Here is a 16,790-nt window from a genome sequence, read left to right as displayed (position 1 = left end):
AATCAAAGACACAGATATACACATGTAGATATTTACTCACCAGTTTCAAACGAATGCAATCAAGAATCTGTATGACATGCATCTTGCATGTTTTGGTTGGGGGGGGGTGGAGTTTCCTCCTTGAAAATAGCTCATAATGACCCGTCTCACAAAAGCAACCCAGAACATGGATCACTTTAAGCATTCTCATCTCTTTTTGAGCTCTGCCCACTGAGCAAACCTGGTTTCTCATATCAGCTAACCTAAACCCCACTGAAGTCATCTGTTCTCAGACGATGACACAGTTTCATTGAACAAGTAAAAAGCGTGAAGTTAAACAAAAACCATATCTGCTCAAATTGCAAAATCCTTTGCCAAAAAATGCCTGAGTGGACCCAGCTTGCGTTGCAGAGGCTGGGTTTGTTTCCTTCTCCCAGCCCACCATCTGCCCGGCACCCTGCCAGGGGGGACAGCAGCTCTCCCAGCTCCTGAGCTCACCGGGCCACTAAGGACTCGCAGAAGGTCAGCTGGAAGAGACAGCACCATCCGAAGCAATGAAACAGGTCCAGCCCTTGGTGCTTATTTCACACCAAACAGCAGAAGAGGATAAAGGAAGACATCCTAGATAAATTTAGGTGAGCCACATCTGAATGCGGCCTCACCAGCAGGGGCTTGCTGCAACGCACTGCAAGATCACATGTGAAGCCGCCACATTACTCACACCGGGGGCAGTCAAGAAACCTGGGCAGCCTACCTTGAAGTCAAGAGCTAAGTTAAAAAAAACATCCTATGAAGAGCAGCTGAGGGAACTGGGGCTGTTCAGCCTGGAGAAAAGGAGGCTGAGGGGAGACCTTATTGCTGTCTACAACTACCTGAAAGGAGGTTGTAGCATGGAGGGCGTTGGTCTCTTCTCCCAAGTAACAAATGACAGGACAAGAGGAAATGGCCTCAGGTTGCACCAGGGGAGGTTCAGATTGGATACAAGGAAAAATTTCTTCACAGAACAGGTTGTTGGGTATTGGAACAGGCTGCCCAAGGAAGTGGTGGAGTCACCATCCCTGGAGGTGTTCAAAGGTGAGGTTCTTAGGGACAAGGTTTAGTGCTAGTTGAGTTATGGTTGGACTCGATGATCCTAAATGTGGGAACGGCAGGATGTGCAGTTCCAGCTAAAGGGCCTTCAGACAGGTTATAGAGAAGTATGTTTTTTATGAGTGTAAGAAGTGATAGCCCAGGCCACAAAACCACCCCCTTATGTATGATGTGTGAACGTTGGGCCGGCACGTATGAATGAGTGGGTCGTAATGCCGCCCACAAGATATGCATGGGAACATGACTGAAAACAGTTATGAGTGTGGTGTGTTTGGGATAACATTTTTCAAAAAAACATCCTGTCTAACCTCTTAGTCCAGGTCCATATCTGTAAACCTATAAATTGAGAACTGTTAACGAAAGTCAGCTCTGCCTGGCTCTGTTCTCACTGCTAAAAACACCTCTGTGTCTGTGCCTTTCTGTCTGCATCTATATGCATCGTTCCTCATCACTGCACTGAAGGTCTCTTCCAACCGAAATGACTCTATGATTCTTTAAGCAGGAGAGTAGAAGAGTTGAAAACTGCTGTCCGGGTGAGAAAAGAGGGGACGCTTCCAACAATGCAAAACAGGAACAAGAGTAGGTTTGGGAGAAAGCCATTTGGAAATCTCTCCTGTTCTGCAGACACGGCTGGGAGTTCTGGCCATGGCCTGGACCTGGACCCTACTGTGTTAGCACCTGAACAAATATAGATGGATGCAAGGGATCCTGCCCCAGGTCTCACACGCCAAGAGTCAGGCAGCAGGGGTGGGCAGAAGGAAGTCCAGGACATCCAGGGAGAGAATAATGAGTCCACCCTGATGGGCAAAACCAGGCCATGGCTGCCTAATGTTTCCTGGAAGGAAAGCTTAACTCCCAAAAGTAACAAAAAAAAAAAAAAGAGATACTGTTGAGAAGGATATGAAGTAACACAAAAGAGCTGCTTTTGCAAGGCAGCATCTGCTAAGCACTAGACAAGAAAGCACAAAAATAGCACTAAAAATAAAAATCAGGAGTTGGTGAAGAAAGCCAGGCAGCCAAACTGGGGAACTGCAGCACTGCCAGTCCAGTGACTTCTGTTGAGGAAACAAGCGAAAACCCATGAGCAACACTTTCTCCCCAGAGCAGCTTTTTAGCAGAAAACTTTAACAGTAGTCCGACACCAAGGTATTTTGACAGACTCACCTTGGCGTGCTTCTAGCAGGCTCTTAACATGCTCCCATGCTAAACGTATTCTTCATCCATATTCACAAAACTGTATCAGAGAATGTAATTTCAGACATTTCTCTCAGGAAAAATCCCTGCAGCTGCCAAGAAGCACTAGCTAGAGATAACAATAAGTGAGGGAAGGATTTCTTATCCTGATGTTACACTTGAGAGAGCTTTACTTTCCATATAACTACCCCTTCCACATTTCTGTGTGTTACGTACATGGCAAAGACACCATTTCTCTCCTCAAGCACAACAAAATCTTGTCAAGATTGTTCAGGCAAACCAAGATAAGATACAGGAGCTCAGTTTTGCCAGTATTTATTAACTTGAGGAAATTTAATTTATTTCCATGGCTATTTCAAGAAATACAAAAATCCTTCCTCTCTTCGTGTAAAGATATGCCAAATGACTGGTTGAAGTGGTTTTAAACTCTGGCAGAGCCCTTAAGTGGCTATTTCAAGTTACAGGAAAGATCAGAATCGTTAAAGTTAAAGCCTATAATTTGGAGCCTCTTTCAAGGTACTGCAGCATAAATTTTCAGTTTGAACAGTCTTAACAGTGCTCCTTTAAATACAATCAATAGCTAGAAACAGTGTCAGAGAACTGCTGGCCAGCCAGCAATGTCCTGTATGCTGTTCATTTACCACACTAAAAAATGTAAGTGAATGCCTTGTGAAACAAACGGACCCCAGCACAGTGTAGTCTTTAACACATGCCATAACTTGAAAAAGTGAATAAATAAACCCAACACAAACACAACCATTTCAGAAGCAGAAAAATTAGCCAAGTATTTAGAGGAACATATAATTTGTTACCCCAGTTGGAGAACAAACATCTGTACTCTCAGAAGCTTCACAGAAGTATCACAAAAGACACGAAGATACAATAGTGTATACATTACAATTTTGTGAAGCATCAGATTACTGATAAGCCGTTCAAACAAAAAATTAGTAGTGTGAGGGGGGTGGAGGCAGGGAGGGACGGGAGCACTGGTGTTGGCCTCTTCATTCCTCTCCACTCAATTCACACTGGTAGGCTGGCGACCCATGTCTTGGGAACAGACTCTCACAACGAAGATGGTCTTGGGACCTTTACACTACCCAACCTCACATAGGGCAGCATAGTACAGGTCTCAAAAGAGTTACAGCCATTGCATTAGCATATAAAAATTTAAATATATTTTATACACCTTACAAGCTATCAGAGAACCTAGTTAGTGCCTCAACCACTATTTCAGTGATTCCTCCAAGATGGCCTGCCTGTGGTAACTGAATTGAAAGGAATTCCAACATGGAGTCAAAAAACGCAAGAATTCAGGATTCACAATTTGCGTCTTTACAGCACATCCATGCAAATGATGTTGCTCACACACTCTCTTGCAGTCAGTTAATTATGGGTTATCAACAGTGCATCAAAGACATCTGACAGTGTGGGCTGATGTCCACAACCTCCTCCAAACTCCATTCTTTCTGAATGTAGCAGTATCTAAGTAGTAGACTTTTTACACAGGCATCTCCAATGGGCAAAAGCAAGGAAGAACAAGTAAAGTATAAGCAACTTGCCTAAAGTTATACATCAAATACATAAGGAGCCCGAATTTTCAAACCAGTGGTTTATTCAAGTGAATGCCTATAAAACAGCATGCCAAATCTTGTTCCCGGCATCTTCACCAGCCACAGGTTTCTCCCAATTGATACTCTTCCCATTCATATCACTGAAGTCAGAGAAAAAAATGTATGCCAGTAGTGTTAATTTACAACTACTCATATGAACTGTCTGAGAGATTAGGGGACTACAGTAAAACACACCTCAATGTCAACATTTCCAAACTGGTTTTACAGCCAGTGCTTTTGATAATCCACGTTATAAGCTCATTCACACTTTCCACAGGCAAGAACCTCACCTGTACTGATGGTAGTCTGAAGTGCAAGTTTTCATAAACACTGCATTAACACACTCCAGATGTTCCGGAAGCCTGTGTCACAGGTGTCACCATTTACTGGTGCAGAGGACTAACAATAAAAGGGATACAGCAGCCTGCAGGCATGAGGAATAACTGCTACTGACTGCTCTATTGCACCTCCTGTACCAATTCCAGTGCTTGCCTATACTTAACTGCACACATTGTGATATGCAGTTAGCCTTCCTGTGCTCTGTGTCAAGGTGTATTTCACTGCGAGAAAAATTAAAATTGAGCAACTCATCAAAAGCTCCCCTCAGAAAATTTTCTTAATTTCACTCTTTCTTTATGTGATCTCACCCTGGAGATTTCAGTTGCTCTGAAGTCCCCAGGTGTTGCTACAGAGCGAGCAGTCTGAGCAGACCCAGCATGGAGGATGCGATGACATGATTACTACTCAGAAAGAAATGTTGTGCTTTGATAACGCTTAAAGCCTTGAGGAGTCCTCAGGAGGGAATTACTACAGCTCATAATGATGGCCCACTTCATACAAGAACATACGAAAGTAGCGTCAAGGGATAAGTTAACATTATTGATTGATATAAACATGACATAACTGTTGCATTTGAAGCCAGCTGAGAACATAATTTCTATTGGGCTTCTCTGCTGCTGGAAGTCTTTTTCATTGGCCTTTGACACAGTCCCCTACAACATCTTTCTCTCTGAATTGGAATGGTATGGAGTCAATGGATGGACTGTTCAGCAGACGAGGAACTGGCTGGATGGTCGCATCCAGAAGGTAGTGATCAATGGCAAAATGTCTGGATGGACAAGTGTAACAAGTGGTGTCCCTCAGGGGTCCATACTGGGACCAGTACTGTTTAATATCTTCATGAATGACATGGGCATTGGGATTGAGTGCACCCTCAGCACGTTTGTGGATGACACCAAGCTGCGTAGTGCAGTTGACACACCTGAGGGATGGGATGCCATCCAGAGGAACCCGGACAAGCTCAAGAAGTGGGCCCATGTGAACCTCTTGGGGTTCAACAAGGCCAAGTGCAAGGTCACCGGGGTCGGGGCAATCCCTGGTATCAATACAGGCTGGGGGATGAAGGGACTGAGAGCAGCCCTGCAGAGAATGATTTGGGGGTAGTGGGGGATGAAAGACTGGACATGAGCCGGCAATGTGCACTTGCAGCCCAGAAGGCAAATCCTATCTTGGGCTGCATCAAAAGGCATGTGGCCAGCAGGTCAAGGGAGGTGATTCTGCCCCTCTGCTCTGCTCTGGTGAGATCCCACCTGGAGTCCTGTGTCCAGCTCTGGAGCCTCAGTACAGAAAGACATGGATCTGTTGGAGAGGGTCCAGAGGAGGCCACTAAGGGCTGGAACAGCTCTGCTGTGAGGACAGGCTGAATGAGTTGGGGTTGTTCAGCCTGGAGAACAGAAGGCTCCAGGGAGACTTTATTGTGGCATTTCAGTACTTAAAAGGGTCCTATAAGAAAGATGCAGACAAATGGTTTAGGAAGGCCTGTTATGATTGGACAAGGGGTGATGGTTTTAAATTAGAAGAGGGGAGATTCAGGCTGGCCATAAGGAAGGAAGAAATATTTTACAATGATGTTGGTGAAACACCGGCACAGGTTGCCCAGAGAGGTGGTAGATGCCCCATCCCTGGAGACATTCCAGGCCAGGCTGGACAGGACTCTGAGCAACCTGATCTAGTTGAAGATGTCCCTGCTCAAGGCAGGAGTTTGGACTAGACGAGCTTTGAAGGTCCCTTCCAGCCAAAAGGATTCTACAATTCTATGATTCATACACAACCACCCAGCTAACTGGAGCTTATTTAGAGGGAGCCAACTTGTCCAAAGCACAACTCTTTGGACAAAGATATGCCTTAGGACATACTTATCTGCTTGTATTTTGCATGCACTTCTCCGCAAACTCTCACCTAAGATAAATAGGCAGACAGCAAGCTGTATTTAAAAAAACAAAACAAAACAAACCTCTCAGCTGACACAATGGGCCCCTCCCTTGGCAATGCAGAACACCAGCTGCTTGGGGGCCTGGAGACTGTTTCTTGACCATTTTGCAGCTTGGTCTGATGGAAAGGAGCTACGAGTGGGAATCAAGATATAAATTGCTATGTCATATTTTATTAAAGCCTGACACATGACTCTAAGCAATCTTAAATATATGCTTCCTTCAGTTTTGTCTTCCTGTCCTTTTTCTATCTACCATATAAACTCAACTGGGCAAGTACTGTCTCTCTCTGAACAGCTGCAGCGTTGAGAAATCTCACCCACAGATTCACCCCTTGCTCTACAATGAAACTTCGAGAAGACCTATGCTTTCCCCAACCAGACTTCCATCTACTCATATTTAATCCATATATATAGGCTTAGAAACATATCACACATATGTAGTTTTTCACTTAATTAATTCTCATACAGGTTTTGAAAATACTGCTATAACATTACAGTGTCTTTAACTGATTTTAAGGGCATCCCTTTTGAGGTTTACAGTCCCTTCACACCAATATCCTTTTCCTATGCTCAGGTTTTTTTAAGGCAGTATAACCACTTCCAATTAATTTAATCACAGATTAGCTTTTCCTTTCATCTGTCTAATAAAACTGCAAAGACGCAACAGCTTTACACCATGCAGTGCCGCCTGATTTAATCTCCACGTACCCAAAACACTGATCAAGTGATTTCCATATGTATATACGTTTGGAGGTACTGCTGTACCTTCACCCAGCACCACTGGATGGTCAGCAGTGTCTGGATGAGCCTAGCAGGTTAGGCATCTACACTGTTTTTTTGCAGCTCACAAAAAAAGAAAAAAAGAGATGGGAGAAGCTCTGAGGAAGAGCAGAAATAAGCACCTGATGAGAAAGCGTCACTGAAGAGCTCAAAGGTCATATCTTCCTATTTATTCCTTTGGCAAAAGGTTTTAAGGTTGGTGTAACTTCCAAAAGGTGCATCTCTAAAACATTCTTGAACAGCAAATCGACTTTTCGCTGAGTGGTGCCATCAGAGAGATTTCATCAGTGCATCACGGGCTTTGAATGGAACAACATAAAAAGACCACGGGCATCCTTTCAAGATTTGAAATTACAGTAACAGGTAATACAGCAGCCAGTTCAAATGCCTGTAAGTATTTTAAGAACTTTAAGTATTCAGGTATTTTTCAATCACCTTCCTAATGCCAATGAAATAGTTAATTCAATGACATTTTCACAGACAGAACACTCTCTTGATTTTTACTGCCTGCCACGAAATATTGATCACAGAACTCTGTTTACAGCATGTAAATTATTTATATTTAGTGTGGTGTTCACCAGTCTCTGGGTTATGGAAAACAAATATTCTACACTAAAAGCTTAGTGTTACCAAATTACTCAAGAGTTGATCAGACTATTTCTGATGTTTAGATAACAATCTACTACTGAAAAATAAGCACATTGTATGAATCCAAAACAGATTGTTTGACTTTGCCTACAAAATAGCCAAACGTCAACTTCAAGAGGGCCACATGCACATGCATGCTCTAGAGGTTTTTGAACAAATCTATTTTAGTTTACTTAATGGTATTTTGGACCTAATGTGCACAGTTACATACCAACATAGTATCATTTACAAAATACCTATTTCATACTGAGAGTATTGAAAGAATATCACATTTTCTCTATTGAAAAACAAACAAAAGAAATGCAACACTGACTTTATACAAGGGTTTACAAATACAGCTGCTGATGATTTAAGCTCTTTGGAGCCTTTGACACTAAGAGGAAAGCTGAACTTTCAAATGAGTGAAAGCTGAAACAAGCAGGCTATTGTTTGAAGATCACATGCAAAAAAAATGGATTTTTGAGATTGAAGAAGTTGCATTTGGCCTTTTAGGAAGAAAAAGGAGGACAGGATATTAACATCCTCTGCAAACTAATTGAAGACTAACATTCACATGAACCGCAAAGTAAAGCATTCAGCCATCTTCCTAAGAAAATAAAGAGAATTTGGCAGTACAACAGTCCTCAGAAAAATGCCAGGACAGAAACCTCTGTTGTCTTTGTTGATTTAGTAACTGATGTGTCCAGTACCTTAGTGTTTTGTAAAGAAAGAACATAAACATTGAAGCACGCCAACAAAAATAAGAAAAGCTAACCTCAACTCACAAATACCATCATTATGCCGCTCTTTATCTCTCATGGGCAGAGCTATGGCTTAAGCAGGGATGGCTCCTATATGCAAAAAAACAGGTATCACCAAGCGGAGATTCCCCACATGCACAGCTGTGAATTGTATTAGAAACCTCTCTCACCTGTTCTTTGACTCTTCACTGTCAACCCACAGTAATGCACCTTAATTTGAAGCAATGCCCACTTACTCTGAAGGCTCTGTTCTGACCACAAATTTTCATGGGCTACACCTGTTAAACCACCACTGCATGCCAGTTTACACTGGCTTTGCTTGAAATGTCCACCAAGTCAGCAAAGTTCAAACTGACAAGATGCAGCTACTTTGAAAGAACAGGCAGACCTGCACACAGATTTCCTTTTGCCATGAAAAGGGGCCTAAATTTGAGCTTATTTCAAATTTTGCTAAAGCAAAAGTGAAATGGCATAAGCATACACTTTTTTTTTTTTTTAATTCCTAGAAGCCTAAGAACTGAGCCAGATTTATCCTTTCATTTTTCACACTCAAAACTGAGATTAGCTTTCTGCATGCGTACTTACACACAGGCAACAAAAACCGGTGAAAGACTTCTAAGTGTTAAGGTCAGGGCTGGTAGATCAGACATGGACTCGCCCTCCCCTCTACAATTAAGGGCAACACAGAGTCTCTATTCCACTTAAGCAGCTTTGAGTAGGTGCCTTTCCCTTTCGCAGTTCTCTGTAAATTTGCCAGGATAACAGCATGGAAATACAAATATGATGCCCAATGTGAAAAATGCGATGGGCTTGCCCCCAACCCACACTCCGCATGTTTGAACCCAAAACAGATAAAAAGTTTTAATCGCGCCTAACAACCCACGGCTCTAAGCAGAGGATGAGGCTTCATTGGAGCTGACGGCCCCCCCGGGACGCGCCAAGGAAAGGACAAGGCGGAGGCGAAACAAAGCGCCTTTGGCACGCAGCAAGCTGCAAAGGGTCCCCCCCGCACCCCAGGCTCCCCGCCCGGATGCCCCTCCGTGCTGCCGGGGGCATCGTGGCGCTCCCGCCCCGGGCCGAGACGCGGCGGCGGGCAGGCAGGGTCCCCCTGCCCGGCGAGAGGAGGCGGCTTCGTCACCGCCGCGCTCCCCGCCGCGCCTCCAACGGCTGCCCAGCCGCGGGGGTATCCCTGGCCCCCGCCTCCCCTTTCCGTCCCTTCCCTACCCTCGTACGCCAGGCTGGGGCAGGCGCCCAGGGCGAGCAGGGCGGCGAGGCGCAGCCAGCAGCTCCCCATGCTGCGCGGCGGCGGCCCTTCCCGGCTGCGGGCTGCGCGGCAAAGGGGCAGGCGGAGGAGGAGGAGGAGTGGGACGGAGACATTCTCCGAGCGGGCTCCCGGGCGCCGCAGGAGACTCCTCCTCCTGCTCCCGCCGCCGCCGGGGCAGGCCGCCCCGCTTCTCCTTGGCCGAGCGGGAAGGGGCTCGGGCGTTTGGGAGGGACACTGCCCTCCCCACCCATCCCCCGGGGCTCCGGCGGCGGTGTGCCCCGCGGTTGGCCCCCAAGGGCGGGGGCACAGCTCGCCTCCGACGTGGCCTCCGGGAATCGCACCGTAGTGCCCTGGCCCGGTGGGAGGTGAGATCCCCCAGCCGGTGCCGTGTGTCCGGACCTGCTGCACCCTCCCGACCTCCAGCAGGGCACCGAGCTGGCCGGGACAGTGTTGCTGCCAAGGCTGGGAGAGAACCGGTCCAGGTTCTTAAGCCTTTGCCGCTGTTGGGGCTCCGCTTGAGCGGGGTGTGATGGGGGCAAGAGCTGTGCTTGCCCCGCTCCCTTTTCTGGCAAGTTGAGACCCCGCCAGAAGCCCGCCGGTGCCAGCTCACATCCCAGCCAGGATGGAAGCAGCTGCCAGCGCAGGCCTGGAGAGTTTTGCACGCTGCAGGGCAGAGAAACGGGCTGTATCTTTACAGATGAACTGCTCCGCTTGCTCAGCAATTTGCAGATGGCCAGCCTTAAATGTTCGAAAATCATGAGTCAGATCCTCAAGTCATGAGATGAAAAGTTTCAAGTCTTCACATTTCCCATTAACTTTTTGAGCTGCTAGGGTGTTGTGGGGTCACATTTTCGGGCTGTCTTCCATAACCACAAGGACTAGAGCCTTTTTTTCTGCCTTCCAGATGAAAGCAAATTCCCTGGTCACTTCTAGCCTTGTGGAAACAAGAGCTTCAGGCAGAACATCCAATATTCCAGTACTTTTGAGATTTGAGATCTGTCAGCCCTGCAGCTTGACTACAGCTAGACTTGGAAATATATAAATACCTATGTATATAGATATCTATATATCTATATATATACACATTTCCCCCCACACGCACTTCCTGCCATTAAAGGTAGCATCTAATGTGCACTTGGTGAGGGTGCAGGAAGGCACTGCCCACTGCTGGCGTGTTGCCCGTGAAGAGCTGGGGCAGTAAGGCGAAGAGATCCCAACGGAGTTCCTAAGGTCCCACCTGCACACTGCGGTATTTGCAATGAAGCAGAGAAACAGGGCAGTACCACCTACTCAGCAAAGGAATATTTCTTTAAAAATAAGAGACACCAATTTTCAGAGCCAGGACAGTCATTTCAAAGGTAAATGTTAGTTTGGAAACTGGGGAAGAAGAGGCACTAGTTTTGCCTACTTTTGTGGCTGGCTATACCAAAGTGGTCTAAGAAAGAGATAGGGTCTTGCTGCTAATTAGAATAAAAATCTGGGTGGGCACCATGTTTTGGAGTTTTCTCCAGAACCTTTTCTTATAATCAGAGTTTTCATTTGGATGAGGCTTTGGTATTCAATCACTTTGTTTAAAAAAAAAAAAGAGTAACAAAACAGTGTTATCATCTGAGCCACTGCCATTAGCCTAAGGAAAGATTAGATGTCCATGTGAGGAGAGATTAAAAAGAGCAACATTACTCCATTTGAAAGTAGAAGAATAAGGGAAAAGGAGTACTTTAGGCTATTATTATTGGCACAGATATCATAGGAAAGATTAAACTAAAAGGTCAGAAATCTGTAATAACCAGTGATGATCTCTGTAGTTTATCAGTGCTGCAAGGCTTTGGTAAAAGTTCAGCATGTGAATGTGCTGGAACAATAGAGGTACCTGAAGCAGATTTCATGGGTCAGGTGTCTCTCTCTTGCTTTCTCTTTGTGTGTGTCCTTTTAACTGCCCATTTCCAAAACAGTGGCCTTCCTTTAGACATTCTTCCTAAGAATATAAGGTCTGTACTAGCATGATAGCATTGTACAAGCAGCTGCTGTCTGCAAAAGGCTGTGCTGCGAGTCACAGCTCAAATTCAGATGGAGGTGGGAGCATTAGCAGTAGAGTGAACATATCCTACACGGACTGTTTAAAGTTAGCCTTGGAGACGTGAATGTTGAGATGTGCATTCATTCTGATGCAGGTTGACTCTGGAGCTTCTCTGGGCTACATAACCCTTATTCTCTGTCTTTGTTAGAGTGACAGCTGTGTGAAACCACCCAAAAAATTTGGGCTTGGAAGACAAGATCAAGGCATTTCTAAAAAAACTCTTTTGAATTTGTAATACAGATTAGATTTTTATTTTTAAGGGACCTTTTAATAGGAGAAAGCACTTAAAACTCAGAATGTATTAAACAAATGTCATATTTGCTGAATTTGAAAGCATATTCCTGGTTATTTTTTCTTTACAGTTCAGCTTTTAATTTTCATAGAAAAAAATCCACATATTTAAGCTTGTGGTTATTTGCAGTTCCAGGCAATACTGACATTGCACAAGAAATAACCCGTGTGCTTTTCATTGAAGATTCACAGTTCAGAAGCAAATTAAATGCAGTCCCAGATTGAATATAGAAAACTTTCAAAACTGAAATTAAGCAACAGTACAGGATGAAAGTGTGTGAGAATGTTTTAATTGAATAAACAATAAGACCCAAAGCAAAGTTATGTGCTCTTGGAGACGTAAAGATACATTCTTATTATGCCAAGGCATTACTTTAAATGCATGATTTCTCTTTCATGCTTTTTTTAGTAGCAGTTCAGAAGTATAATTTTATTACTCTGTACCAGAATAGCTGTAACTTAATTACTTTTACAGAGATAATAAAAATACAGCTTTGATGGAGAGAATAAATTCATTAAACTACAATTTTTAATAATGTATAAACCCCTAATAATTTTTCTCCAAATAGTAAAAGAATGACAAGGAAAAAAAAAAAGACCAACACACCAATAATTCATCTGCATGTAATTAAGTTTTGGAAGCCCCAACTAAGATTTGGTTAGTCATGATAAGAAGATGACAAACTGGGGGACCAATCCAAACCACACAGTTTTTTAGCCCAGTGAATAGCCTTACTGAATGAGAATGCTCTAATACTTCAAGTTACTTGTTGAAGTATCTACAGAAAGAGAGTCCTAAAATAATAGTAATGAAACAAAAAGGGCAATTTTTCTGTACAATTATTACAATTCTTGAAGTTTATTACTTACTTTCTTATGATGCTTAGTGGCAGCAACAGTTAGAAATACTTGCTTGTTGCTCAATGTTTCCTGTTATCAGCCCCTCCCTCCAGCCTTGTGTCACTGCCAGCTCCTAGGGCCAATTTTTTCCCTGTGGGTGTCAGCTTGTTGCAGATGAACTTTGTGAGGGCGCTGGTCCCTGTTCGCATCCCACTCTGGGGGCATTCTGGGTCTTGTGGGCCGGTGGGTGCACTCCAGTGTTGGGACATTCCTGAAGCTCTTGCAAAGAGTCTGGGAGAGGGAGACTGAAATAGAAGCAAAGGGTGCTGGGCCTAGATCGTGCTTTTGCCAAGAAAGGTTGGACCAGATGGTCCATGCAGTCCCTTCCAACCTGATACTGATTCTATGGAGCATCTTATGAGGAGAGACTGAGAGAGCTGAGTTCAGCTTGCAGAGAAGACTGAGAGGGGATCTCATCAATGTTTATAAATATGTCAAGGGAGGGTGTCAAGAGGATGGGACCAGTGGTGCCCAACGACAGGATGAGGGGCAATGGGCACAGACTGAAGCACAGGAGGTTCCATCTGAATTTGAGGATCAACTTCTTTACTTTGAGGGTGCCAGATCACTGGAATAGGCTGCCCAGAGAGGTTGTGGAGTCTCCTTCAAAACCCACCTGGACACATTCCTGTGCGATCTGCTTTGGGTGAACCTGCTTTAGCAGGGGGGTTGGACTAGATGATCTGCAGAGGTCCCTTCCAACCCCAACCATTCATGATTCTGTGCTTCTGTGGGAATAACATGCAGGAAGAGAAGCTCTGCTGTAGGCACTGCTGTGGTGAGGCACTAGAGGTGCCAAGGGGAAAAAAAAAAAGGTAAAAAAGACATGGTCAGAAAGAGGCAGGTGGATGTGTGCCACATAGAGCACTGTCTGGGGACTGACAGAGAAAATTCTTCAATCTTACCACGCTGCAGCTGTCAGCAGATGCCTGTGAAACCCCACTGCTTGCTTCCGTTCATGCAGAGTCAGTGTTTCACTCAGTGCTGTTTTTGAAAGGCATCTCCACCGCAGATAGCGTGGCTGGCAGGGAAACTTCATCCATTTTGCCTTTTTAAGTTTCTAATAGAAAGCTGGTTTTCCTAAGAGACCAGACAGAAAGGAAACACTAGAGACCAGCCTACAAGAAGGCATCACTGGCTAAAAATGCCAGAAGTATGTAGACCAACGGAAATTCTTCTTCTGTAAGCTTAAATAACAGAATGATGATCAAATAGTTTCTTGTGTGCAACAACAATCTGAAGTTACATCCTAATAATTTTCTTTCTTAGGTCAGACCTAAACCTTAATGGCACACTCCTTGACAAAAATACAAAAGAAGGGCCTGGCCGTAGAAATAACATATCTTAGGGAAATTAAATGTTCTTCAGGGCAGCATTCTCTGTGTGATCCAACCCTGAGCAATCACATGCTTCTTACATCAGTGGTATGAAGTCTCCTTTGGTCTTCCCAGTTCACGATTGCCTCATGTCCTCCCTTCCATCAATGGCATCAAGGAGATGGCTGGACTAATTTTCTCCTCTACCAAAAACCTCACTATGGAAAATTTCAAGATGAATGTCCAGATCAGGTACATACATAACATATGCATAGTATACATATGTAGTGAGTCTTTGAGAACAGCAGTTGTCTTTTCCTTCCATCTGGCGGGTGTATGTGTCCTACTCACAGTGTCCTAGGCAGCCAGAAAATCCAAAATTTTTTAGGGAATACTGCATTCTTAGATACTGACTGATGCATAAATATTTTTAAGAATAGCATGTAGTATGTCAGTAGATACATGGTTTACTATTTAATAGCTATACTGAAGAACAAAACCTCTGTATTTTTAATATTTTTAAGCTGTTTAGCATCTCTTAAAATTCTAACTTGATATCTCCAGTTAATATCTTCCTTTCACCAGTGTGATTGGAAACAGTTGTGTCTGAACTGTTTCGACATCAAATGAGGATGGTCTTGAAAATGAAAGATTTCTTTGTGTACAAATAAAAGAAAAACGATTTAGTCAGATTTAGATTTTGCAATATTTTGTGGAGTCATTATTATCTAATCCTCAAAGAGACTGGTAATTATATAGTATGATGAAAATGTAATCCTAACACAGGCTTGGAAGGCAAATAGGTATGAAGTTTGAGACCTCATCAGTACGAGATATTGAGCACAGCAGACCTACTACGAGAGCATTAGTCTAATTCTCACCACTGATAGTGGTCTCATCATACTTAATCAGGACACTATATATATATTCTTAAAGGAATTTAGATACAACAGGATGTGAATATGTTGTAACCCCCTGCAAATACTGAGTAGTATGAATAATACAGCTCTTAAAAACATTCCAAGGGAATTTAGAAATAGTTCATTTATAGAGAGAAAATAGTCCAAGGATACAGTAAATGTTTAGCATTTTTCCTGTACAACATTTAGGCATTTTTAAATGTGCTCGATATTGGATTTTAATATCTAACTCAAAAATATTTTCTTTCTACTGCTAATTCAGGTATTTTAGCTATTTTTGGAACTTTAGTTTTTGTTGTTTTTTTTTTTTCTGTGTTGTTAAGCCTCTATGCTGGCTAGGTGCATGGCCTAAATCTGAGTGAGGTCTTACTCCCCCACCTGGGGGTATTAGATGCAGGAAGCAGTGACAGTAGGATGGGTAGTAGTAGCTCGACTATGTTGCTTTAAGAACCAGCCCTTTCTGGGGCAAGGAGCCTGGCCAGCAATTTCAACACAAATTGAGTACAGAACGGGCTTCATGTGCAAGAAACCATTCCTCATAGACTAAGTAAATGTCAGAAATGCAAGATGTCAAAAGCCAGTTGTCAAAAGCTGAAGAAGTTAATATCTTACTCATGAGTACATTTTAAGTGAACCCCTACTTAGCTTATCAATAGTAATGTAAGAATAGCTTATGTAGACGTGATTATCAGGATTTACACTGGTTTACCATTATGCTATTAATTCTTTTTACTTCAGCTACCCTAATGTCAACAGCATGACTTAAAATCTTCCCCAAGGGCAAAGATTGGATGTAGTTTGCTGTTATACAACTATTTCCTGGAAGAAAAAGGAAAAAGTTGCACAAAGTTCATTTGATATGTTATTATTATCTTTGGGTATATAAAATACTGTCTAAACAGCACCTTCTCTCCTTTTCTACCTCAATCATCACAAACCTGCATAGGAATGGAGGCTGCATAAATGAATCCTGTGCTTCCCAGAAATCAGTAAACATGCATATGTAAATATATGGATGAAATGGAAATTTCAAGAGGTCAGGTATACATGTTTGATCATTCATATACATACACTCATATAGGCATATGTCTCTCTATATGTATATTAGTACATTTATATATACATATATATGTATCAGTGTATACATGTGTTGTGCATTTTGCATACATATACAAAGTTCTTTTAGAGCAAATGTTTACCTAAACTTACATTTATCTATCAGAATTTGATCACTGAACATCTATGTATACATTGAAAAAGATGTGATTTTCTGTCTTTATATTTTTACAGCTGTATATACTCTCTCTAAAACTTTAAAAATACACTCTAACAACATGTCAAGGTATCAGGCTCCTTTAAAGCCAAAAGTGATGTGCCAGAAAACCTGCAAGTTTTCAGAGGATTTTGAATCAGAAAATTTGGTACAGAGTGAGTGCCTTTTACTGCTTTTCAGGGGCCAGGGGAAGGAAAGTTTCTGGCTCCAGAGGCCGAGTGGGACGAGACAGTCATATCTTCGAAGAGCACAAACTCCACCTACTGGTAGGTTCGATGGTGAAATTTTATAAAACCAGCAGTTCTAAAGCACCATCTCAGTTGAATGACAGGGCTGTAAAATCTAGAAATAGAGTTAAGTTGATACAGTTATCTTTGGGAAAGTAAGAAAAAAGAGAAAAATGTACTACAAATGTTTCTACTACTTTTTGCTACTCA

At 43.1% G+C, this 16,790-nt stretch overlaps 1 protein-coding gene across 2 annotated transcripts in view; it reads right to left on the bottom strand.

The window, feature by feature from the left end:
* The window catches only part of SRPX (sushi repeat containing protein X-linked), a 49,901-nt gene extending 40,082 nt beyond the window's left edge, over window positions 1-9,819 (bottom strand). For both annotated transcript variants that reach the window (XM_065842577.2, XM_065842585.2), the window contains exon 1: window positions 9,537-9,819. In XM_065842577.2, the coding sequence (XP_065698649.1) occupies window positions 9,537-9,606 (70 nt within the window). In that variant the 5' untranslated portion in view covers window positions 9,607-9,819. The remainder of the gene's footprint in view (window positions 1-9,536) is intronic.
* Window positions 9,820-16,790: the final 6,971 nt, after the last annotated feature.

Source organism: Patagioenas fasciata, chromosome 1 (assembly GCF_037038585.1).
Source record: "Patagioenas fasciata isolate bPatFas1 chromosome 1, bPatFas1.hap1, whole genome shotgun sequence".
Classification (NCBI taxonomy): Eukaryota; Metazoa; Chordata; class Aves; order Columbiformes; family Columbidae; genus Patagioenas; species Patagioenas fasciata.
This window is presented reverse-complemented; position numbering and strand designations above follow the sequence as displayed.